At 43.0% G+C, this 24,888-nt stretch overlaps 1 protein-coding gene across 6 annotated transcripts in view; it reads left to right on the top strand.

The window, feature by feature from the left end:
* The window catches only part of ZFP64 (ZFP64 zinc finger protein), a 113,069-nt gene that overhangs the window by 19,213 nt on the left and 68,968 nt on the right, over positions 1-24,888 (top strand). For 4 of the 6 annotated variants that reach the window (XM_019017485.3, XM_004062380.4, XM_019017489.3 and 1 more), the window contains 4 exons: positions 6,649-6,810; positions 7,913-7,975; positions 12,330-12,581; positions 19,272-21,421. In XM_019017485.3, coding sequence (XP_018873030.1) covers positions 6,649-6,810; positions 7,913-7,975; positions 12,330-12,581; positions 19,272-20,554 — 1,760 coding nt within the window. In that variant the 3' untranslated portion in view covers positions 20,555-21,421. Of the gene's footprint in view, positions 1-6,648; positions 6,811-7,912; positions 7,976-12,329; positions 12,582-19,271; positions 21,422-24,888 lie in introns of those variants that run through there. The other 2 variants (XM_019017486.4, XM_055373228.2) reach the window with 1 other exon arrangement.

Here is a 24,888-nt window from a genome sequence, read left to right as displayed (position 1 = left end):
CTTGGTGAAAAGAGGGACTAGAGAATATTCTTGGGGCGTGGGCAAGTCACGCCTCTACTGGAAGCACTTCCCCCCAAGGTTATGAGTCATCCCGCCTCAGCAGATGTGGGGCGTTTCACCTTCTTCTAGGGTGCTCTGAGATTCCCCAAGGCCCATGCCACTCATTATGCCAAACCTGAATACAGATAAATAATAACCTATTATGCATACTTACCATAATGTCCACTGAGAACTCTCAAGAACTTGCAGTGTGCCCGACTTGCAGTATGCCTTATCCTTCCCTTGAATCTTTACTAGAACAAGATCTAAGCTCTGAGATCACTGCAATATCCCCATTTTATCGACAAAAGAACTGAAGAGCAGACAAGTGACTTGGTCAAGGCCCTATAGCTAGTGAGAGGAGACAGAGGTTGGTCCAGGGTCAATCTGACTGTACACACACACACACACACACACACACACACCCCTGGCAATGAGTGGTGACTGCAGCATCAAATCACATGCACACACCCAAGTTGGTCCAAGGTCCACTACCCACACACACATACACTCACCTGGGGATGAGTGGCTACTCTGACATCAAATTGCATACAAACACCCAGTTGGTCGGGCGCAGTGGCTCACGCCTGTAATCCCAACACTTTGGGAGGCCGAGGCGGGCAGATCACCTGAGGTCAGGAATGTGAGACCAGCCTGGCCAACATGGTGAAATTCCATCTCTACTAAAAATACAAAAACTAGCTGGGCACTGTGGCAGGCACCTGTAGTCCCAGCTACTCAGGAGGTTGAGGCGGGAGAATCTCTTGAACCCAGGAGGCAGAGATTGCAATGAGCCGAGATCACGCCATTGCACTCCAGCCTGGGTGACAGAGCGAGACTCCATCTCAAAAAAAAAAAAAGAAATTGGGGAGGCCGAGGGGGGCAGATCACCTTAGGTCAGAAGTTTGAGACCAGCCTGGCCAACATGGTGAAACTCTGTCTCTACTAAAAATACAAAAATTAGCCAGGTGTGGTGGTGTGCGCCTGTAATCCCAGCCACTAGGGAGGCTGAAGCAGGAGAATCACTTAAACCGGGGAGACAGAGGTTGCAGTGAGCCAAGATGGTGCCATTGCACTCCAGCCTGGGCAACAGAGCGAGACTCCATCTCAAAAAAAAAGGAAATAAAACACCCAAATTGGTCCAAGGTCAGTCTGATCATGCATGCTCACACATACGCATACACAGACACATACACATACACATACACATACGCATACACATATACATACGCATACGCATACACAGACACAGACACATACACATACAGAGACACATACACATACACATACGCACACACACCCCCTGGGGATGAGTGGCTACTCTGGCATCAAATCACATGCAAACAACCAAAGGGAATGAGGGAGGCCTCTGGTTGCCAGCAGTCCCTCAGTGATTACCATAAGCCTTTCCCTGGGGTGTCTCTGCAGGTCCTGCTGTTCACAGCAGATTCTAGAAAGGCCACGTGTGTGGGAAAGGATACCCTTGATAAATCCAGCTAGGAGGCACTAGCAAGCCGACCATCTGGATGAGTCTTCAGCACCCAGTGCCCCTTTGTTGCTATTGAATTCTGGACACCTGCAACAGAATACTATTAATATAATAATTACATGCTTCCATGTTTTATATTCAAATGTTACCTTCTCACTGAGGCCTTCCTGGACCTACTTAAAATTGCATGCCCACCAGCATTTCCTGGTTCCCTTCCCTGCTTTATTTTTCTCTGTAATATTTACACCACTTGATTTGCACACTATATATTTAAATACTTATTGCATGCACCACTCCTAACTAGAATGTCAGCTCCATGAGGGCAGGGATTTTTGTCTTTGAGTCACGGCTCTGTTTCTAGTGCTTAGAACAGTTCCTGGCACACAGTCAGTACAGTACCTAATAAATATTTGCTAAATAAATTAGTGAATAAAGTCAACAGCAACAGCAGCTTTACATGCCTGGTTTCTGATCCTCACAGCAGCCCTAGGAGATAGGAATGGAAATTGTCCCCATTCTCCAGGTAAAGAAACTGAGGACCAAGGAGGTAAGACACAGCCTCAGCTCTGGAGCAAACCCTTTCTGGTCTATAGCCATCTACTTTGGGATGACTCACAGGTTACACGGGATTAGCCCTGCCCCAAAATGATCCCTGCACCTGGGTGCCTGAATCCCTTTGCTGTTGGTTTTTTTTTGTTTTTTTTTTTTTCCTTGAGATGGAGTCTCCCTCTGTCACCCAGACTGGAGTGTAGTGGCATGATCTCAGCTCACTGCAAACTCTGTCTCCTGGATCCAAGTGATTCTCCTGCCTCAGCCTCCTGAGTAGCTGGGACTACAGGTGCGCACCACCATGCCTGGCTAATTTTTGTGTTTTTAGTAGAGACGGGGTCTCACCATGTTGGCCAGGCTGGTCTCAAACTCCTGACCTCAAATGATCCGCCCGCCTCAGGCTCCCAAAGTGCTGGGATTACAGGCATGAGCCACCACGCCTGGCCCTTTGCTGTGTTTAACCTGCCCACTCATGATGCTTCCTGGTGCCTCTCCAAGACACCAAAGCACAGGCAACAAAAGTGAAAACAGACAAATGGGACTATATTAATTTTTTTTTGAGACGGAATTTTGCTCTTGTTGCCCAGGCTGGAGTGCAATGGCATGATCTGAGCTCACCGTAACCTCTGCCTCCCAGGTTCAAGCGATTCTCCTGCCTCAGCCTCCCAAGTAGCTGGGATTACAGGCATGTGCCACCATGCCCAGCTAATTTTGTATTTTTAGTCGATATGGGGTTTCTTCATGTTAGTCAGGCTGGTCTCGAACTCCCGACCTCGGGTGATCCGCCTGCCTCGGGCTCCCAAAGTGCTGGTGTTACAGGTGTGAGCCACTGCACCCAGCTGGGACTACATTAAATTTTAAAACTTGTGTGCATCAAAGGAAACAGCAGAAATGAAAATACAGCCTATGGAATGAGAAAATATTTGCAAATTATACATCTGAGAAGGGGTTGATATCCAAAATACTCCTGTGTTTCCCTCTGCTGTGACTTGCCCAGGCTTGTGGTAGAGGACAGTTAAGAGATGGAGCCCAGCCAATCTCTGGAGAGAGCAGAAAGTGGCAGGAGGGTGAAGCGCCTACCACCTACCTTTCAAGAGAGTGCTGAGGAGCCCGCGAGCTGACTTGTAGGGAGGGCCTGGCCACCCATACTCACCCCACTGTGAACACCTTCCAGCACAGGGGGTCACTTGTGCAGGAAGTTGTAGAGCAGAAGGTTGGGAGGCCGTGGAGTATGACCATGACCCAGCACCCTGGTTTTAGCACCAAAAGTTCTTGAGAAACTCCACTACAAGGCAAACAGGGATGGTTGATCATCCTAGCTCATGAGCATTTCAGTTGAGAGTTTGATGCACAAGTGCCAGAGTCTGGTTCTATTGAACTGTAATATATCCCCGTTGACATTTATTGAGATTCAGCCATGGCCACATCCTGTGCTACTGAATTCTCTTGTTAAACTTTGCAACACCCTTATGAAGTGGGCATGGTGATTGTCCCCATTTATAGTGAGAAAACAAGTTCAATGAAGTTACATAACTGGCCTGAGGTCACATCCATAGTGAATGATCAAACCTGAACTTATATCAGTCTGAAGACACATTTTAACATATCTGAAACAACGATGCATTTTAGAATCAGTGAGATTTCTGTCAACCAGCAGGCAGTCCAAATACATTACCTTGGTGTGCATGTGAACAAACTTGATTTCAGTGGGTCACATTTTTCTTACCTCAGCTGCATTGTGTGCAATTTTGGAACTATATGTATTGAGTTTAATTGCTGTTTAAAATGTCTTCCAAGATATTGCATGAAGCAAGTTGAAGACGAAAAGTAATTGCTTACCCAGAAATGCCTGAAAACTGTAACAGGGGTAAACTTGATATGAATGAAGCAAATCTTCAGTGTTGGAGGAGTGACTGCAGTTGCACGTTCTTGCAAAGCAACAACCAAGAGAGGTGGAATTCCTCGTGTAGACAGAGCTGGGTTAAGTTCTACTGCCAAGATAGATGGAAAAGGATGGTCTCTGCTAGTGGTTCTTAAACTTGAGCATGTATCAGGATCACCTGGAGGCCTTGTTAGAGCACAGATTGTTGGGTGCACCCCCAGAGCGTCTGATTCAGTAGGTCTGAGATGGGGCCCAACAAATTTGCTTTGGTAACAAGTTCCCAGGCAGCTCCAATGCTGCTGTCTGGGGACCATGCTTTGAGAACCAAGCAGAGTGAGAGAAACCAGGAGAAATAGCCAGATCCCACAGAGCAAATGAAAACATTTCAACAAGAGACAGGTGCAGCTGATTCATGCATCAGAGATACTTGGCATGATAACAGGAAACATCAGTTTGTCTGAATCTTTCAGCTGACTCTAAACCAAAGCCCTTGACTTCCCTACACATATTTCCATTGAGAAAAATGGAAACTGTGGCTTTACTCAAATACCAAATGCTGACAGCACCAAGGTATCATTTGACGTGTATCAGAGTGATATGATCACTACTGAAGGTGCCAAAGAGATGGAGATCAGGAACTTGGGTTTCCTGCCAAATGTCCAGAGAAGTCAGGAAAAGCCCATTCGATAAATATAAAATAAAATACCTAAAAAAAGAAAGAGTTGTCATAATGTGTTTAATTGGCAGCATTTTAATCATATATGAAATTATGACACATTTTACAATCTAAAACATCTTAGATTCAAAGAAATACAGTGTTTAAGAGAAAACAAACTAGCACCTGGAGCCTGTGGCATGGATATTAGTGCTTTGGACAAAGCTAAAATAAACAGTGATGTTAGGCCTGTGTTGACTTAAATAATCTGTAAATAAAATGTCAAAAATGTCAAAGGTGGTGTCTGAGTGACTGAAGTTTGGGAAATAGAATATTACGGCGGCTCTCAAAATCATCATTAGGGCCTCTTAGCCTGACAGGTTCATCCAATGAACAAGCCTCCATTGGTCATATTTACTTCTTATGACAAATTACATTCTAAGAAAGAACCAGAAAAAGAAAGAGGAGGAGAGGAAGGAAAGAAGGGAGGGAGGGAAGGGGAAGAGGAGAAGGAGGGAGGGGAAGGGAAGAGGGAGGGAGGGAGAGAAGAAGGGAGGAAGGAAGGAAGGGAGGGAGGAAGGGAGGGAGGAAACATGCCTAAGTCCCAGCTTATAAATGTAGTTAACAAAGTAGTCACTTAATTTTTTACAACAAAAAAATTTGAGACTGCCTATCTTATCTTTTACAATTTTATTTATTATTTACTTATTTTTATTTATTTTTTATTTTTTTTGAGACAGAGTTTTGCTCTTGTCGCCCAGGCTGGAGTGTAACAGCACGATCTCGGCTCACTGCAACCCCCGCCTCCCAGGTTCAAGCAATTCTCTTGCCTCAGCCTCCAGAGTAGCTGAGATTTCAGGTGCCTGCCACCATGCCCAGCTAATTTTTGTACTTTTAGTAGAGATGGGGTTTCACCATGTTGGCCAGGCTAGTCTCGAACTCCTGACCTCAGGTGATCCACCTGCCTCAGCCTCCCAAACTGCTAGGATTACAGCTGTGAGCCACAGTGCCCAGCCTACAATTATATTTTATATTTAGTCTGTGTTTTGCTATTTTTTTTCTTTTTGCTTCAGAACCTCAGTAAGAGTACAAGGAATTTTTTGAGGGGGGAAATACTTATGCTGAGAAGAATGTTAATTAGACTAGTTTTGCCCCAAATCCCTTCTATTGTTCCTTTTTGGTGTTTTATTAGGATTTTGTCATATAGCTTATGAAAGCACCTAATGCATTTGGCTGCAGTTAACAGAAATCTTACCTGGCATAAATTATAGGGACATAAATTATAGGGACATTTCTTGTTTATTTAAGAAGTCTAGGGCAGGCATGGTAGTTAACAATGTGGGAGGCAGAGACAGGTAGATCACTTGAGCTCAGGAGTTTGAGACCAGCCCGCGCAGCATGGCGAGACCCCAGTCTTTACAAAAAATACAAAAATTAGCCAGGCATGGTGGTGCATGCCTATAGTCCCAGCTGCTTGTGAGGCTAAGGTGGGAGGATTGCTCCAGCCTGGAAGGTCAAGGCTGCAGTGAGCTGTGATCGTGCCACTGCACTCCAGCCTGGGTGACAAAATGAAACCCTATCTCAGAAAAAAAAAGAAAAGAAAAAAGTATAGATTTGGGTGGCTTCAGAGCTCTGACTCAGCATCTGATTTTCATGTTTACCCTTATGGTTACAGAATGGCTGCCACAGATCCAGGCATCATATCATCACTCCAGCATGTACAAAGACGAAGTAGGGCAGCCAGAGCAGCAAGATGAGCTTTTCTCAACTGCTTCTTTTACCATCTGCCCTGCCCACCCTGCCCCCCCGCCCATGCTATTTTAAATGAGGGAAGAAAGTCTTTTGCAGAAGTCTCCCAGCGGATGCTCTCTAGTGTCTCATTAGCTAGAACTGGGTCACATGATCACTCTGAAGCCACAAGGGAGGCTGGGAAAGAAAACTAGTACATGAATTCTCTCTACAAAGGAAAGTAGGCAGACACCATAGCTAGAGGACATTTATATTAAGAAAATTAATAATCACCATATCTTTTAGTTTCAGCTCCAGAATTTGTTTTTGAACATGGCTATCAAACTTACCTGCCCACGGAAAGTAATGAAAACCAGACAGCCACTGTCATCTCTCTCCCTGCCAAGTCACGCACCAAAAAGCCCACGACACCACCTGCTCAGAAAAGGCTTAACTGTTGCTATCCAGGTAAAGGCAGCATTATGTCCTACTTGTGTAGAGGGTGTGATATTTAACCAGGCTCCAGGGCTCCTCCTCATGAGTTCCTGACAACTGCTCATGGATGTGCTCCAAACTACCTGGCATAAAAATCAGAGCCCCCTGGCATTTACATCAGCACATACAACCTATCTCCCACTGTCTGTGGTCATTCTGCCTCTGGGTTCTAAGACTTTTCTAGCCATAGGCCTTTGAAGTGGAACTCGTGAAAATTTCAGGTTGCTATAAATTTTTTTCCTATGCTATAGCTTAGGAAGATATCCAGTAAGAATTTTCTTTCCTTACTTTGGTTTTAATTTATTCGGAAATAGTTTCAGACGTACAGAAAAGTTGCAAAAATTGTACCAAAAAAATCCCTGTATGCCCTTCATCTAGATTCCCCAAATGTTACCATTTTATTATATTTGCTTTGTCATTCTTTGTATATATACAAATATATATACAAGTATAGTTTTCCCCAAACCATTTGAAAGTTGCTGACAATGTGATGCCCCTTTATTCCTAAATACTTCAGTGTGTATTTCCTAAAAACCAGACTATTCTTTTAAATAACCACATGACAATCAAGATCAGAAAATTAGCATTTATAGGAACTATTATCTAACCTACTGACCTTAGTCAGATTTCGTCATCAAGTGTCCCACCGATGTCCTTTCTACCAATATCAAAAGAAGAACATTTTTCCCCTCTGATCCAGGCTCCAACCAGTGATCACTAATTGCATTTAGATTTTATGTCTTTCATTTCCTCTAATCAAGAACAGTTAAGCATTTATCTTTCATAAGCTTGACATTTTTGAAAAGTATAGGCCAGTGATTTTTGTCAAAAGGGCCTCAGTTTGGGTTTATTTGATGTTTCCTTATGATCAGATTCAGGTTACGCAGTTTTGGCAGAAACCACAAAATGACGGTGTGTTTTTACCGGTCATCACATATGAAGGTACATGAGATCTCTTTTTCCCATTACCGTGGTGTTAACTCTTGTCACTTGGTTAAGGATGTTTCTGCCAGTTTTCTCCACGCTAAAAGTTACTAAGTTTTCCTTTGTAATTAATCTTTCCTTTTTTTTTTAGGTTGCCAATTCAAGACTGCTTATGGCATGAAGGACATGGAGCGACATTTAAAAATTCACACGGGTAAGTAGCATTTCTTTAGCGCATATGCCCTCAACACCTGCTCTGTGCTAGGAGCTGGGGATCCACATAGGTCAGACGAATGATACCACTCCAAACGTCACTGGCTGTTACAGGAATACAAGTCCAGATTTTAAAAAATAAGGTGCCATTTGTACACATGACTTTGGCAGAAAAATCTTTAACATAATAAAATCCAGCTCTGGAGAGGATGTGAGCAAACTTAGCTAAGTGGGAATGTGAACTGTTACAGCCATTTTGAAAATGATTCTGCCAAAATTAATTAAAATTTGAACGCACATATTCTCATTTTGAGGAGATGACCCTACGAGTTCATATGTGTGTGTGTAATGATTAGTAAAGAGAGGAATAAGGGGAGAGAAAAGAAACTGTCTCTTTTTTTGTCTTTTTCTTTTATATTTTGAGACACGGTCTCACTCTGTCGCCCAGGCTGGAGTGCGGTGGCACTCGACCCGCCCACCTCAGCCTCGGGAATACCTGGGACTACAGGCAGACGCCACCACACCTGGCTAATGTTTTGTATTTTTTGTAGAGAGTGGGGTCTCACCATGTTGCCTAGGCTGGTCTCGAATGCCTGGACTCAAGCGATCCACCCACCTTGCCCTCCCAAAGTGCTAGGATTACAGGTGTGAGCCACTGCACCTGGCCAAAACTTTCATTTTATGTATCTTTATGTTATATCACTGAATACAGTGAGTGTGTGTTGTTTTTGTAATTTAGAAAGGAGAATTTAATAAATACTTGTTTTAAAAGAAGAGAAAAAGATCAATGCATGGGAAAAGAAAAAAGTGATGATTTCTGGTGATTTTATTTTTCTTTAATATATTATTTTTATGTTTCCCAGATTTTCTGCATGGAAAAGGAATTGCCTTCAGACTTTTTTTTAACAAAGTGTTATATGCTCGTATTCAAATGGTACAGATTTAAATTTTAAAAGTGTAAATGTGTATAAGATGCAGTGAGTTTTGGCTTTGGCTTCACTAATTGCCCAAAGCCTGCTATTTAGCCTCAGCCTTTGGAAGATGAGTAACCAACAGTTATTTCTTACATTCCTTGGCCATGACCAATAAGTGCCTTATTGCACTGGGGTCACCATCATATCTAATCAGCCTCACAGTGTCATGCTATCTGGATTTGTTCTAATTATCCAAATATTAAGTTTCAAGTATTGATTGGTAAGCGTTCTAGTGTAATAAGCAATTAAACTCTCCATGTGGGTTTCATATATTGAAGTTTCATCCATCAATCCATAGCATATTTATTATTGAAAGAATAAAGTACTATAATTTTTGTTTTGTTTTGGTTTTTGTTTTTTTGAGACAGAGTTTCGCTCTTGTTGCCCAGGCTGGAGTGCAATGGTGCAATCTTGGCTCACCGCAACCTCTGCCTCCCAGGTTCAAGTGATTCTCCTGCCTCAGCCTCCTGAGTACCTGGGATTACAGGCATGCACCAACACACCCAGCTAATTTTTGTATTTTTAGTAGAGACGAGGTTTCTCCATGTTGGTCAGGCTGGTATCGAACTCCCGACATTGGGTGATCCACCCACCTTGGCCTGCCAAAGTGCTGGGATTACAAGCGTGGGCCACCGCATCCGGCTGAGTACTATAATTATTAATGATGATAGAGAAAGCGTTGTAAAAGTACAAGTGAGGGCCACAGCTTTGTCTATTTCTGCAAATCCGCAGAAAATATCTTCTACACAGTTAGCCCTTGTGTTTGGAGGATAGTTTCTGCGGTCTCTGTCTACATTTTCAAGTTTAAATGTATCCTCACCTTAGTTACCTTCAGAGAGTGGGGGTATGCTTAATTACCCCTGGAGTTGGGGTTTGGGGGAACAACAGCAACAGGGCTCTTTACCAGCAGAGCTGGCCAAAAACCAGTGAGCTCTGCCAACATCCAGCATTTGCCCAGTGTTGCAAATACACAGTGTAGTGACCGCAGGAACTACTGAGCCACTGACAATGCTGGTAAATTATTGTTCCTGGATTTTTAAATTTGATGACTAAAATTTTTGTTTGTTTGTGTTTTTGTTTTTGTTTTTTTTTTTGAGACGGAGTCTCGCTCTGTCACCCAGGCTGGAGTGCAGTGGTGCGATCTTGGTTCACTGCAAGCTCTGCCTCCCGGGTTCATATCATTCTCCTGCCTCATTCTCCCAAGTAGCTGGGACTACAGGCGCCTGCCACCACGCCCGGCTAGTTTTTTTGTATTTTTGGTAGAGACAGGATTTCACTGTGTTAGCCAGGATGGTCTTGATCTCCTGACCTCATAATCCGCCCGCCTCAGCCTCCCAAAGTGCTGGGATTACAGACGTGAGCTACCGCGCCCAGCCTACTAAAATGTTTAATAATAAAAATGCTAATTTTTTTTTTTTTCCTTTTGAGATGGAGTCTCACTCTGTCACCCAGGCTGTAGCGCAGTGGCACAATCTCAGCACACTGCAACCTCCGCCTTCCGAGTTCAAGTGATTCTCCTGCCTCAGCCTCCCGAGTAGCAGGGATTACAGGTGCCCACCACGATGCCCAGCTAATTTTTGTATTTTTAGTTCAGACAGGGTTTCATCATGTTGGCCAGGCTGGTCTCGAACTCCTGACCTCAAGTGATCTGCCTGCCTCAGCCTCCCAAAGTGCTGGAATTACAGGCGACAGCCACTGTGCCCAGCCAAAATGCTGATCTTTAATAAACTTTTAGATGTATTCTTAAATCCCAAATATTTATTTATGATGACAGTGATCGGCTTTGGCTATTTTAGCACTTGGCTGGTTACGATTTGGTCAAAATACATATTTGATATATAAAGTAAAAAAAAGAAAATCCTGATTCACAGCCACCTCCTTCCATGACCAAAAGTCAGCTCTCCTAATAGACCTCTATGTCTCATTCTGAAATATTTGCATGCCTAGACCAGGTCTAAAAACACACACATTTAATTTTTCCATGTCTTACTAAGTTAATATGATACACGCTATCAGTGCAACTTGCTTCTTTTCATTTACTATTGCACATCATTTCACATCAGTATGTCATATCGACTTACTCTTTTTCATGGCCAAGTAAGGAATGGGTTCAGTAATTTATGCACATCCATACAGTGAAATATTTCAGCCTTAACAACCGCATTGTGGGTATGTAATGATATGAAACAGTTGATTGAAATTACTGTAAGTGCAAGAAAGCAGTCAATAGGGAGGCAGTGCAGTATTTGGCAAAAAAAAAAAAAAAAAGCAATCACAAGACGGTCCTGGGTTCTAATTCCAGCTGTTGCAAGGATTAACTAAAGTAATTCAAAGGCACAGTGCCGTTCAAAAAGTATTTAAATTGACGTTAGCCAGGAGTTTTTATGTACCAAAAACATACACGCACACAGATTGGAAAAATATACATCAAAAAGTTAGCAGTAGTTCACAGATGTCAAGTTGACATATGCATTAGTGAGGTTCAGATTAAGCTGCTGTAAGAATGAAACTGAAACACCAGCTCAAACAAGATAGGGGTTTGTATCTGTCCCGTGTAACTGTCCAGAGGTGAGCAGGCAGGCTAGGACAGGTGGGCAGCTCTGTCCTAGGGACCATCCAGGCACTTAAGTTCCTCCCACCTCATTCTATTACATGACTCCACCATCTGCAGGTATGCCACCCTCACCTGCTCACTCACCTGCCCTCACCCGCTCACTCACCTGCCCTCACTCGCTCACTCACCTGCCCTCACCCTCTCACTCACCTGCGCTCACCGACTCACTCACCTGCCCTCACCTGCTGCCTTACCCCCATGCCTTGGCTAGAAGCAGGAAAAGAGAAAATGTAAAAGGCAAGCCATTTCCTCTTGTGAAAGAGACACACTTTACTTTCTCTGCCATCGCTTTGATAGGAACTTAGTCACAGATCACAGCTAGCTGCAGGCGAGGCTGAGAAGTGTAATCTTTCCCTGGTGAGCCATGAACTCTGCTGAAACTTAGGTATTCTAAATTTTACGGTGCATCTCTGTTGTGAAAAGGAAAAAGGAGAGAGTGAATACAAGAGAAAATTAACAAAACTGTTACTATTTTACGTGCCTACACTTTAAAATTTTAATTGCCTTCTATTTTTAATTTATAAAAAATTTATAAGAAATTCATATTCATCATTTAAAAAATTCAAGTAATACCAATAAGGAACATGGAAGAAACTTCCCCTCTCCCAAGATGTTAGCTCTTTGCCAATCATCCACCCAGTGTTTTAGGGTTTTCGGAATATTCTTCGGTGGTTGTATATGACTTTTTTCGTAAGGCAGTGGGAAATAAGCCTTTTCCTTTTTTAATCTTGTTTCCTGCTGCCATCTGTGTGTGTATGTGTTTGAAGGAGACAAACCCCATAAGTGTGAAGTCTGTGGCAAGTGCTTTAGCCGGAAAGACAAGCTGAAAACTCACATGCGGTGCCACACGGGCGTGAAGCCCTACAAGTGTAAGACGTGTGACTACGCCGCTGCCGACAGCAGCAGCCTCAACAAGCACCTGAGGATCCACTCGGACGAGCGGCCCTTCAAATGCCAGATCTGCCCCTACGCCAGCCGCAATTCCAGCCAGCTCACTGTCCACCTGCGATCCCACACGGGTGAGTCCTGCCTGTTATTTGCTCTCTATGCTCCTCACTTTCTATGGCATAAATCATAAGCACCTTAAAGCATTCAGCCACAATGTAAGAAATCGAGTTGGAACCTTTGCTCATCCCGTTGTTTGCAGTTTTGTTTTTTGTTGTTGTTGTTGTTTTGTCTCGCTCTGTTGCCCTGGCTGGAGTGCAGTGGCACTATCTCAGCTCACTGCAACCTCCACCTCCCAGGCTCAAGCAATTCTTGTGCCTCAGCCTCCCAAGAAGCATGTTGCACCACATCCAGCTAATTTTTTGTATTTTTAGTAGAGATGGGGTTTTGCCATATTGGTCAGGCTGGTCTTGAACTGTTGACCTCAAGTGGTCTGTCCACCTCAGCCTCCCAAAGTGCTGGGATTACAGGTATGTTGTACCACACCCAGCTAACTTTTTCTATTTTTAGTAGAGGTGGGGTTTTGCCATATTGGTCAGGCTGGTCTTGAACTCCTGACCTCAAGTGGTCTGCCCACCTCAGCCTCCCAAAGTGCTGGGATTACAGGCGTGAGCCACCGTGCCTGGCCCATTTGCAGTTTTGCTTTTCAGCTGCCTTGAAGAGCCTTTCTCAGTAAAATAGGGGAAAATCATGAAGTTTATAACTATACATATGTATATCTCTTTCTATAACTTTGTAACTTATTCAGTCGTAAAGTATGTAATTGAGGAGGTGCATGAAATGAAATACACGTATAAGCCATGTATCTTTGATAAATTCTGCATTATGGTTAGGCATTCCAATCATTTTTGAAGCATACTCTAGTTCAGCATGGAACAGCTTGACCAAAAAACGTACAGCAAAATTAGCAGAGTAGGTAACTCAACAAATTACATACTTTTTTCTTTCGGTGTATCAGTTACATAATGATTCAGTCATGCTGCAGTAACAACCATGAAATCTCAGTGTTGTATAATAAACATTTGTTGCTAACATACTTTAGGTCAGCAGGAAGTTGACTGGACAACTCTGTTGATCTTGGCTTGGCTTAACTACATGTGTGGGGAAGGCTGGGTGCCTTTCAGATTTGCCTGGGGATCTGCTGGCCATGGGCTGGCTGGCTGTCCACTGGCCTTGGCTGAGGCAATCTGGTTCTGTTCTGTGCATCTCTCATCTTCCTCCTGGGACCATGGACTAACCCAGGCTTGTCCTTCTCATGAGGATGGCAGAGGTGCAAGCAAGCAAGCCCCAGTGTAAGCCCATTTCAAGTCTTTGCTTCTGTAAATTGTCAAGCATCACATTGGCTAAAGCAAGTCACATGTTTCATCCTGGTGTCAAGGGTGGGACTGAGCTCACCTACAGTGAGAGGTCATCACAGTGTTACATGGCAAAGGTCAGGGATGCAGGGAAGGTGAAGAATTGGGACTTTTTCTTTCTTTCTTTCTTTTTTGAGATGGAGTCTCACTCTGTCGCCCAGGCTGGAGTGCAGTGGCGTGATCTCAGCTCACTGCAACCTCTGCCTCCTGGGTTCAAGTGATTCTCCTGCCTCAGCCTCCTGAGTAGCTGGGATTACAGGCTCACACTGCCATGCCTGGCTAATTTTTTGTATTTTAGTAGAGATGGGGTTTCACCATGTTGCCCAGCCTGGTCTTGAACTCCTGAGCTCAGGCAATCCACCCGCCTCAACCTCCCAAAGTGCTAGGATTACAGGTGTTAGCCACCGCGCTGGGCTGAATTGGGACCATTTTTGCAAACAACCACAGTCCGCCTTTATCCCCACCGTCATTCACATCTCTCTGACAGGCAAAATGCATTAACAAGTCTCATCCAGTCATAGGATCAGCCTTAAAGACCACAATTGCGTGATCTCCCTTGGGTCTGGATATGGTTTTCCTTCATCTAGAGACGGTTGAAATAAAAGACAAGTTGTCTGTCGTGATACACCCAATGTACAGTGTAAAACAAAAAGCCAAAATAATTACCATAATTCTACCATTTGAAAGTAGTGTAAGACACATGCACACATATGTTTATTGCAGCAGTATTCACAATAGCAAAGACTTGGAACCAACCCAAATGCCCATCAATGATAGACTGGATAAAGAAAATGTGGCACATATACACCATGGAATACTATGCAGCCACAAAAAAGGTTGAGTTCATGTCCTTTGCAGGGACATGGATGAAGCTGGAAACCATCATTCTTAGCAAACTAACACAGGAACAGAAAACCAAACACTACATGTTCTCACTCATAACTGGGAGTTGAACAATGAGAACACATGGACACAGGGAGGGGAACATCACACACCGGGGCCTGTCAAGATTGTGGGAGGCTAGGGGAGGGATAGCATTAGGAGAAATACCTAATGTAGATGACGGGTTGATGGGTCAGCAAACCACCATGGCATGTGTGTACCTGTGTAACAAACCTGCACGTTCTGCACATGTATCCCAGAACTTAAAGTATAATTTTAAAAAAGAAAGAAAGTAGTATAGAAGAACGGGAGGCATTTGTCAGTCCCTGGTCCATAGCATTTCTGAAATTCTTCTAGGCACAGGTTCCCCCTACTCAGGGGTTAGGGAATGTTTCTTGATTAGGCCTTGGCTCAGCTCTTTGGTTTTAACCCTGCCCATTGGAACATCCTTTCCATCACTTTCCTAAGCTACTTCTGAAAAAGATTGCAAAATGTACCTTTGAGAAACTTTCTCAGCTTGCTTCCTGTCTACCAAAAGCTGGAGGTCTTTTACCTTTTGTTTTAGTAAGGCTGGTGACAGTTTTGCTGGTAGAGCTGTCTTTAAAAACTGTGTGAGTTTCCTATGTATCCATATGCCAAAAGCCATACCCACAGTTCTTTTGGAATCTTGCCTCTTTTTCTAAACTCAATTATAGGCACTTTTGGCATTTAACCTTCTGTGGGTTTTAGGAGTCCTTTGTCCAGCTGAGAGAACATACTTGGCACCAACTTAATTCTCACCATTCTTAATTCTCTTTTGGAGATTTTAATAAAGAGTCTTACATTCAGACCCCTTATTTCACATTTGGTCTTCACTCTGAGACTAGTTTCTTAGATATGGTCTTTGTCCCAGGCTTTTGTCCTACTTGGGAAAGCTGGCTGGAGAAGCTGGCTGGAGATGAGAAACTATATCCAGTAATCTTTGACTTTCTATATTCCCTCTAAATTCTGCTTGCAAAATGTCCAGTTCTTTTTTTGAGTTTGTCTCTTTCTTGTAGTCTTTTATCATGTGCAGCTTATAAAACACTTTCACTGTTCTGCCTAGAATTTATCTCTTTATTCAAGTCCAAAACTCATGATGTACATTTTCTGTCTTCTAAGCTACCACGAGTGACAGTCTTACCAAATGTTTGCCATTAAGTAGTGTGCATTGCCATTTTTCCAGCCTCCACATGCAACCGAATCTCAAAACCAATACTCTGTATTATGGTTTTCTGTTACAGCGTCACCTTTTTCTAGATACCAATATCTGTATCCATTGTCTGTTGTCACAGTGATGCAGCGTAATAGCCCACAAAACCTCAATAGATGCAATATGCTTTTTCTGGTTCCCATGCGGGGATCAGCTGGGCAAACCAGCTGACCTTGGCTGGGCTCTCTTATTAGTCTGAGGATCTGCTGGTTATGGGCTGGCTGTCCACTGGCCTTGGCTGAGGAAATCAGCTCTGCTCCACATGTCTCTTGGCCTTCTGAGACCAGCAGGTTAGGCCAGGATTGACCGCATGGTCATGATCGAGGTGTAAGCAAGCAAGCAAGCCCCAGTGCACAAGCCCATTTCAAGCCATTCCTTGTTTCAAGTTACTAAACATACCATTGGCCAAATCCAACGACATGGTTGAGGCGTTTGTCATGGATCATGGGAGAATATGCCTAACTACATACATGGCAGAGGCCGTGCTAAAGGAGGGGTGGGAGGTGGGAAGATTTGGAAACATTTTTATAATCTACAGCAAGTTCAGACATTGGCATAATCGACGCCCAACTGATTTGCTTCAGAAATTTCCCCCAGCCTAAGTTAGAGAAGCTGAAAAATTCATTTATGAAAATGGTTCATTTTGATTGATAAGGATGAAGTTACTATTTATAGCAGCATCTTTAAAATTGGTCTAGAAAAGGTGTGTTTTTCAAAAATTTCAATGTGTGCCATTTATGCATGGTCTTCGTGGAATGTTCATTTTCCCTTTTATAAATCTGTGGCACTGGTAAAACTGTAAATTAATAGGATTTTGTTTTTACCCTTTCAGCGATTGGATAGACTACATCAACACTTGCTTTAGTAGCAACCCAAACTCAAGGAGGACCTGTCAGCTTAAATATATGTCGCTCATTCATCCAACATTCTTTAAACCTCGCTGTGTGCCAGACACAGTGGGAATGAGGTAGTAGGCAAGAATGGACATAGTCATTAGCTTTGAAGACCTTAGTGCCCAGTGGGACTATTTGACCAGTATACTTCATTAAAGAAATGTTTATGGTTAAATTAAAAAAAAAGAAGACAAAGGAATTTAAAACCTTTGCTTTCATGCCAAAAAACGTTGTTAAGCTCTGCAACTTAGCTGCGAGATTTGGTTTTCTGGATTTTCTGGGTCTCACCTCTGCAGATTGCTTAAAAAAAGTGAAAAAAGACTGTCACTATACTTTTGACAGGGATATAACTGGAAAACCTAGTAAAACATTCTGGAGCAAGGATTCTGACTTTGAGTCTACAGACGTCTGCCCCTGAGAAATCCATGAGTAGATTTGGGAGGGAGGTCCTTGAATGGGGGTGGGGAAAACAAAGACGTCTTCATTTTCACTAGCCTGTATTAAAATTTGACATGTCCTTCAATTATGAAAACAGGCAACCAATCTGATAACAGTGCATGTAAAGTTGTCGCCAGCGGAAATCAAAAATCTCTTCATAATGATTGCTGCAGATAGAGCAAATATCTTTTACACTCTTCTTTATTTAGAAATGACTGTAGTTACTAGACCTGCCGCTAGGTCTGATTCTTGAATGCATTAATGAAACACACACATTGGCATATCACAATTTTTTCTCTTTAATAACTATTTTAATATAATTAGTTTCTTTTATATTCCTATTGGTTTTTATTTTAGTTTATTTGGTACATTTAAAACATTATCTAAGAAGGGTTCCATGGACTTCACTAAACTGCCAAAAAGGGGTAATGGCATAAAAAAACATTCTCAGGCAGCAAACAGCCCTTTTTCTGAAAAGGGCCAGATAGTAAATATTTTAGGTTTTGTGGGCCATGCAGTATCTATCACAAATACTCACCCCTACCATTATGTCAGGCAAGTAACCATATGTAAACAAATATGCATGGCTGTGTTTCAGTAAAACTTTATTTATAGAAACAGGCTGTGGGCAGGATCTAGCCCATAGGCTGTAGCTTACTCTTCCTTGTTCTAGAGTTTAGTATGCATGATCTTGGTGGTATTCAGTCATACAAAGCATTTTTGTCAGGTTTAGGTTTAGGCCTCTCAGTGTTCTAGAAGCTTGTTCAATTGCCTCCTGCCATCTTTGTTTGCATTCATTAAGCAGCTCATGGTGAAGTAGCAGATCCTATGTCAAAAAGCTGGAACACCATCCCAGTCTTGTGGGTTTATGACCTAAGAAAGCAAACATCAGTTATATGCACAGATAATTACCTAGCATCTAAAGATACCAGTTGTGGAGTCAGCCTGGATTGGAATCCAAGCCCTTCTTTGTACTACGGGGCGACCAAGAACAAGTTATGTAGTCTGTCTGGGTCTCAGCCTTCTCCTCTGTGTAACTGTGTTAAAAATCAATATTAATAATAGCACCCACCACAGGGCAATCTTCCCAGCATCAAGCGAGACCATGCTTGTGGAGTGCTCAGCATAGCGCCTGCCATCCCGGAAGCCATTGAAGAATATTAGCTGCTATTTTGCTTACTTAAACAATGTTGAAATGAGGGGTCGCCAATTTGCTTGAATTGTCATTGCCTCAGATAATTTGGACTTGGCATTCATTGAGGAAGTAAATTTGGAATATGGTATCCAATCAGATGTTTGCAATTTCACTTGCCTTGCTCATCTTTCAGCGAATATGAATTTTTTAAAAAAAAATCAAGCAGCTGGATTTTGTAACTTCACAAGTAAAGAACGCAGCTGGCAATATGGGATAAATAAATTTTGTGCAAGAAACACATCTTTATTAATAAAGATCTGCATGAAATATAAGCTGGGTGTTTCAGTCATTGTAAAACCATACTCCAATGAGTGCAGCACGGAGCTGACCCATTCGAAAATATATTGTTGAATCTGTTACAACATGTAACTCAATCAAAATCAACGGGTTGTGCAAAAGTCTTCAACTGTGAACCATTAACTAGCAGAGTGGGCACATTAACTGTATGAAAGATAGTTTGAGTGTTTTAAAGAATATAACAAGTATACTTGTAAATCTTATTTTATCTGGGACAATTAAAAGATCGAAAAGAGCACTTTTCGATCTCCTGTTTTTCTTCTGGGTTTGATACCGGTGGTGGTGGTTTGGGTTCCGGGGAAAGAAAAAGACGCCCTGCCCCTCTTCCCCCACTCCCAGGGGCTGCTAGAAGCTGCAGTTAGGAGGTCTGCACCCACCCACCTTGTATAAGCGATTTTCTGGTGTGTGCTTCGGGGGGATCCGCTGTGGTTGTTGCCTGCCTGTTCTTATCGAAACTCACCTTGTGTTGACAGGGGACGCCCCCTTCCAGTGCTGGCTCTGTAGCGCCAAGTTCAAAATCAGCTCGGACTTGAAAAGGCACATGCGGGTGCACTCGGGGGAGAAGCCTTTCAAGTGCGAGTTCTGCAATGTCCGCTGCACCATGAAGGGGAACCTCAAGTCGCACATCCGTATCAAGCACAGCGGGAATAACTTCAAGTGTCCGCATTGCGACTTCCTGGGTGACAGCAAAGCCACCCTCCGGAAGCACAGCCGCGTGCACCAGTCGGAGCATCCTGAGAAGTGCTCGGAATGCAGCTACTCCTGCTCCAGCAAGGCCGCCCTGCGCATCCACGAGCGTATCCACTGCACCGACCGCCCTTTCAAGTGCAACTACTGCAGCTTCGACACCAAGCAGCCCAGCAACCTGAGCAAGCACATGAAGAAGTTCCATGGGGACATGGTTAAGACTGAGGCTCTAGAGAGGAAGGACACCGGCAGGCAGAGCAGCCGGCAGGTGGCCAAGCTGGATGCCAAGAAGACTTTCCACTGCGATATATGCGATGCCTCCTTCATGCGGGAGGACTCGCTCCGCAGCCACAAGAGACAGCACAGTGAGTACAATGAGAGTAAGAACTCGGACGTGACCGTCCTCCAGTTTCAGATCGACCCCAGCAAGCAGCCCGCCACGCCCCTCACTGTGGGACACCTCCAGGTGCCCCTCCAGCCCAGCCAAGTGCCCCAGTTCAGCGAGGGAAGAGTCAAAATCATCGTTGGGCATCAGGTGCCCCAGGCGAACACCATCGTCCAGGCTGCCGCCGCTGCAGTGAACATCGTCCCGCCTGCCTTGGTGGCCCAGAATCCAGAGGAACTCCCAGGGAACAGCCGGCTGCAGATCCTGCGCCAGGTCAGTCTGATCGCCCCCCCTCAGTCCTCGCGGTGTCCGAGCGAGGCGGGCGCAATGACCCAGCCGGCTGTCCTGCTGACCACTCACGACCAGACGGACGGAGCCACTCTGCACCAGACTCTCATCCCCACGGCCCCTGGTGGCCCCCAGGAAGGCTCTGGCAATCAGACTTTCATTACCAGTTCGGGTATTACTTGCACTGACTTTGAAGGCCTAAACGCCTTGATTCAGGAGGGGACAGCAGAAGTGACAGTGGTGAGCGATGGAGGCCAGAACATCGCAGTGGCCACCACAGCGCCACCGGTCTTCTCCTCCTCTTCCCAGCAAGAACTACCCAAGCAGACCTACTCCATCATTCAAGGGGCAGCCCATCCAGCTTTGCTCTGTCCCGCCGACTCCATTCCAGATTAGTGCTTAAAAAACAAAAGGAGTGGGGGAAAGGAATTGAGAAAAAGAAATCTTAAGTAGAATTCTCTAAAAGGTTTGCTCTTAATGTTTTCTTTGTTTTGTTTTGTTTTTGAGACGGAGTCTCGCTCTGTTTCCCAGGCTGGAGTGCAGTGGCGCGATCTTGGCTCACTGCAACGTCCGCCTCCCAGGTTCAAGCGATTCTCGTGCCTCAGCCTCCCGAGTAGCTGGGACCACAGGTGTACGACATCATGACTGGCTAATTTTTGTATATTTAGTAGAGACGGGGTTTCATCATGTTGAACTCCTGACCTCAAGTGATCTGCCCACCTCAGCCTCCCAAAGTGCTGGGATTACAGGTGTGAGCCACCATGCCTGGCCGTGGTTTGCTCTTAATGTTTTTAAGGATGGTTGTGAATCCCCCTGGCCCCATAATAAATTGTAATTTTATACTGCTTACTATAATTTTTTTAACACTGTAACAACTTTGAGACCACCTCTGAATCGTCGCATTATAACTGTTGTAGAATCTTAAATGTTACCAAGATGATTCCAATGAGGGGTTGGAATTAAATGCATTAAGTAGTGAATACATGTGTTTGTTTCCAACTTGATTTTCCAACTCTCATAGAGGTTTCTGTCCATCTTATTACATTTGTGTAGTAAATGGTACTTCCCAGCCTCTCTTTTGCCCCATTCTGGAATACTCACCAGAGTTTGGGGGTATTCATGTTTTATACATGTAAGTCTGTTGGCATGAAGGACCATTTTCTACATAATATGACATGGATACTTGACCCAAAAAAAAATGTTTAGTGCTAATGAGCAGAAAATGAATGGTTCCCTAATAAATTGATATCTGATTAAAATATACTGAATGTTAATGATTCTTTAGAGCCAAGGTGGGATTTGGGAATGATGGGGCATGAGTCATTAATCCAAAACAAACTGAAGCAGCAAAGGTTTTTAGTCCTTTCATAAACGTCACACAATCATCTTACCTCCTCCACAGTCACATTAAATAGATGTGGTACCTAAAGTGATAAAGTGATCCATCCCACTGTTGTTTTCATTTTGAAACTTCAGACTAACAATCCTGGCATTTCTGTTTAGACACAAAAATGATCAAAGTTCCTACTAACAAGACAGAATTTTCTAGAATACCATTTTTGAATGTTAATATCTGTGCAGAATCCAGATGAGTGGACTGAGAGAGTACCTAGATTTTTTCCAAAGCATAGGTTGTATTGAGAAGAGGAAAATTCAAATTGTGTTGTTTTACATTGAAATGCTGTTTGATCAGTAGGTGGTGCCAGAGAGCAAGCTAGAATCACCCATATTTGTACCTTAAGCCATTCTCTAAGGTTGTAATAGCACTCATTTCTGCTGTCAGCAAGGATTGGTGAGGAGGGGAGGTTACTCTTGGGACAGAAGCATATTTAGAATATTATGAGAATACTTAGATACATTTCTACCACTTTTATTCTTCTTTCTTTGATCTGTAATAGTTGAACACAATTTTGATGACTTGCTATATTTGCCATAATTTCTTTATTTTCCTATCATCAATGATAATAGTGAGTTATTAACTATGGTTTTTGGTAAGAAACAGAAAAGGCTTGCAGTGTACAATGTTAGTGATTTAAATAATTTTGTCACTTTAAACTTATTGCTTACAGCCCTTTAGAAAAACTGTTCTGCTTTTGAATTTCAGCTGGGAAACTTCCATTGTCATGGTCCTATTTTCTATGTCTTTCTCTTTTCCCACTTTTTTCAACCATAAAGGATTTTTTCCTGATTATAATGTGTATTCAAGATAGAAAATATGAAAAACAGAATATTACTAGGAAAAAAATAGAAGTTACTAATAATCTTACTGTCCAGATATAAACTATACAGATTGTAACCATTTTGATGGACTTCCTATCAATCTTTTTTTTTTTTTTTTTTTGAGACGGAGTCTTGCTCTGTCACCCAGGCTGGAGTGCAGTGGCGCAATCTCAGCTCACTACAAGCTCCGCCTCCCGGGTTCACACCATTCTCCTGCCTCAGCCTCCTGAGTAGCTGGGACTCTAGGCACCCGCAACCAAGTCCGGCTAATTTTTTGTATTTTTAGTAGAGACAGGGTTTCACCGTAGCCAGGATGGTCTCGATCTCCTGACCTTGTGATCCACCCACCTCGGCCTCCCAAAGTGCTGGGATTACAGGCGTGAGCCACCGTGCCAGGCCCCTATCAATCTTTTTTTATGCTTACGTATATATGTTTTCTACTCCAGTTATAAAGTTGTAATTTAATTAAGCATAATATTTTTTATATTCTATATTTCCTTTTGTATCCTTAGATCTCTACCTACCAGCTGCCTTCCATATATATATACATACACATACATACATACATACACATGCATGCATAGAGATGTACACACATGCATATTTGATTTGTTGGTTGTTTTGTCTTTTTACAAACTACAACAGTAAAACTTACTCTTTGGAATAAATTATACACAGAATTGTACAAACACCAAGCCAACAACTTCCAGCCCCTCCGTATTCTCACCCCACCCAAGGTAAGTGATGTTAGGTGCTCTGTGTTCTTACCAATATACGTAGACTCAAAAAATAACATAGAAAAGGTTTTTCCTAGTTCTATAGTAATTGTATCATACTCTGTACATTTCTCCGCAACTTGCTTTGATTATTCCATTTATTGACAGTCCTGTGGGTCAACAAAACTAGACCTAGTTTTTTTAAATAAGTGTTAGAGACATGCCAGGCTTTAGTCCGTCATCTTGCTATTATGATTATTCAGGTTGTTTGGGGAATATTTTTGCCATTACAACTGCCCCAGTAAACTCTCATATTCAGCTCTTTTTTTTTTTTTTCTGTAAGTAGATTCGAAAGAGTAAGTTTCACGGAGTTTCCATAGTTTGTACTTGCATAAATACGGATTAATTTTCACAATGATAGTCTCATCCCTGATGTGAGCTCAACTACCTTTGGAAGTTTTATCACTCTGCTGCGTGAAAATGGTTATCTGGCCTTTGTGCACTCCCCTAGCTGGTGCTGTGGTCTGCATTTTCTGAGACGTCTCTGCATAGGGCTGGTTGACCATGTGTGCTTCTCTCTTCTATGAACTTAGAACTCTTACTCCCTCCTTTTGGTTGTTGGGAAGTTGGGGACATTAACCCGACATCAGTCACACATTGCTGAGTTTCTTCCCCTCCTGTCATTGTCTTTTGACTTTACTTGTGGGGCTGTCACCATATAAAAATGACTGTCTTTTTCTGTAGTTAGATTCTTCTGTCGCTTCATTTGTGGCACCTGTGTTTTCTAAGAACGTCCATCCTTCCCCTGAGATTAAACTGGTTTTCCCTTTAGTGTTTTCATTGCTTGCTTGTTTGTTTTTCAATGGCTCCTTGCTGCAGCCAGAATTCTTTTTTTTTTTTTTTCTTGTTTTGAGACAGAGTCTGGCTGTCGCCCAGCCTGGAGTGCAGTGGCGCGATCTCAGCTCACTACCCGCTCTGCCTCCCAGGCTCCGGTGATTCTCCTGCCTCAGCCTCCCACGTAGCTGGGATCACAGGTGTGTACCACCACACCTGGCTAATTTTTGTATTTTTAGTAGAGACGAGATTTCGCCATGTTGGCCATGCTCGTCTTGAACTCCTGGCCTCCAGTGATCTGCCCACTTCGGCCTTTCAGAGTGCTGGGATTACAGCTCATGCCAAGAACTCATATTTATATGTTATGATGAACAGGTTTGACTGTCCACTTATGCCAGGACCATTTGTTAAATATTATTTTCCTGAAAACTGAAATCCTAATTTAACCCATCGTGTAGATAAAGTTCACAAATATACTTCTAGAACTTCTTTATTCTGAAGATTAGAGATCTGAGATTCCAGAAGATCTGGCTTGCCAACATGACATATTTGATTATACTAGCATTAAGGTAAGCTTAATCTTTTAGACTTACAAAGCTTCCCCCAGCTATTATTTTCCAAAATGTTCTTAGCAATTCTTAGATATTTATTCTTCCAAAGGAACTGTTATTTTATCCCGTACCTAAACCACCCGCATCAAAAAAGAAAACCTTTTGGAGATGCAATTGAAATTGCATCAGTATTTTATATGAACTTATCAAAAGCACGACTATGAAAATATTAAGTCTTCCACCCAAAAACCTTTATTTAACTCCTATTGTAAACATTATTCAGTCAAATTATGTAGTATATTTTTATTATATAATGTCTGTGTTTCTTTTTTTTGAGATGGAGTCTCGCTCTGTCACCCAGGCTGGAGTGCAGTGGCACAATTTTGGCTCACTGCAGCCTCCACCTCCT

Source organism: Gorilla gorilla, chromosome 21 (genome assembly GCF_029281585.2).
Source record: "Gorilla gorilla gorilla isolate KB3781 chromosome 21, NHGRI_mGorGor1-v2.1_pri, whole genome shotgun sequence".
NCBI lineage: Eukaryota > Metazoa > Chordata > Mammalia > Primates > Hominidae > Gorilla > Gorilla gorilla.
Note: the sequence above shows the minus strand (reverse complement) of the source record. Positions and strands in the feature narration are given on the sequence as shown.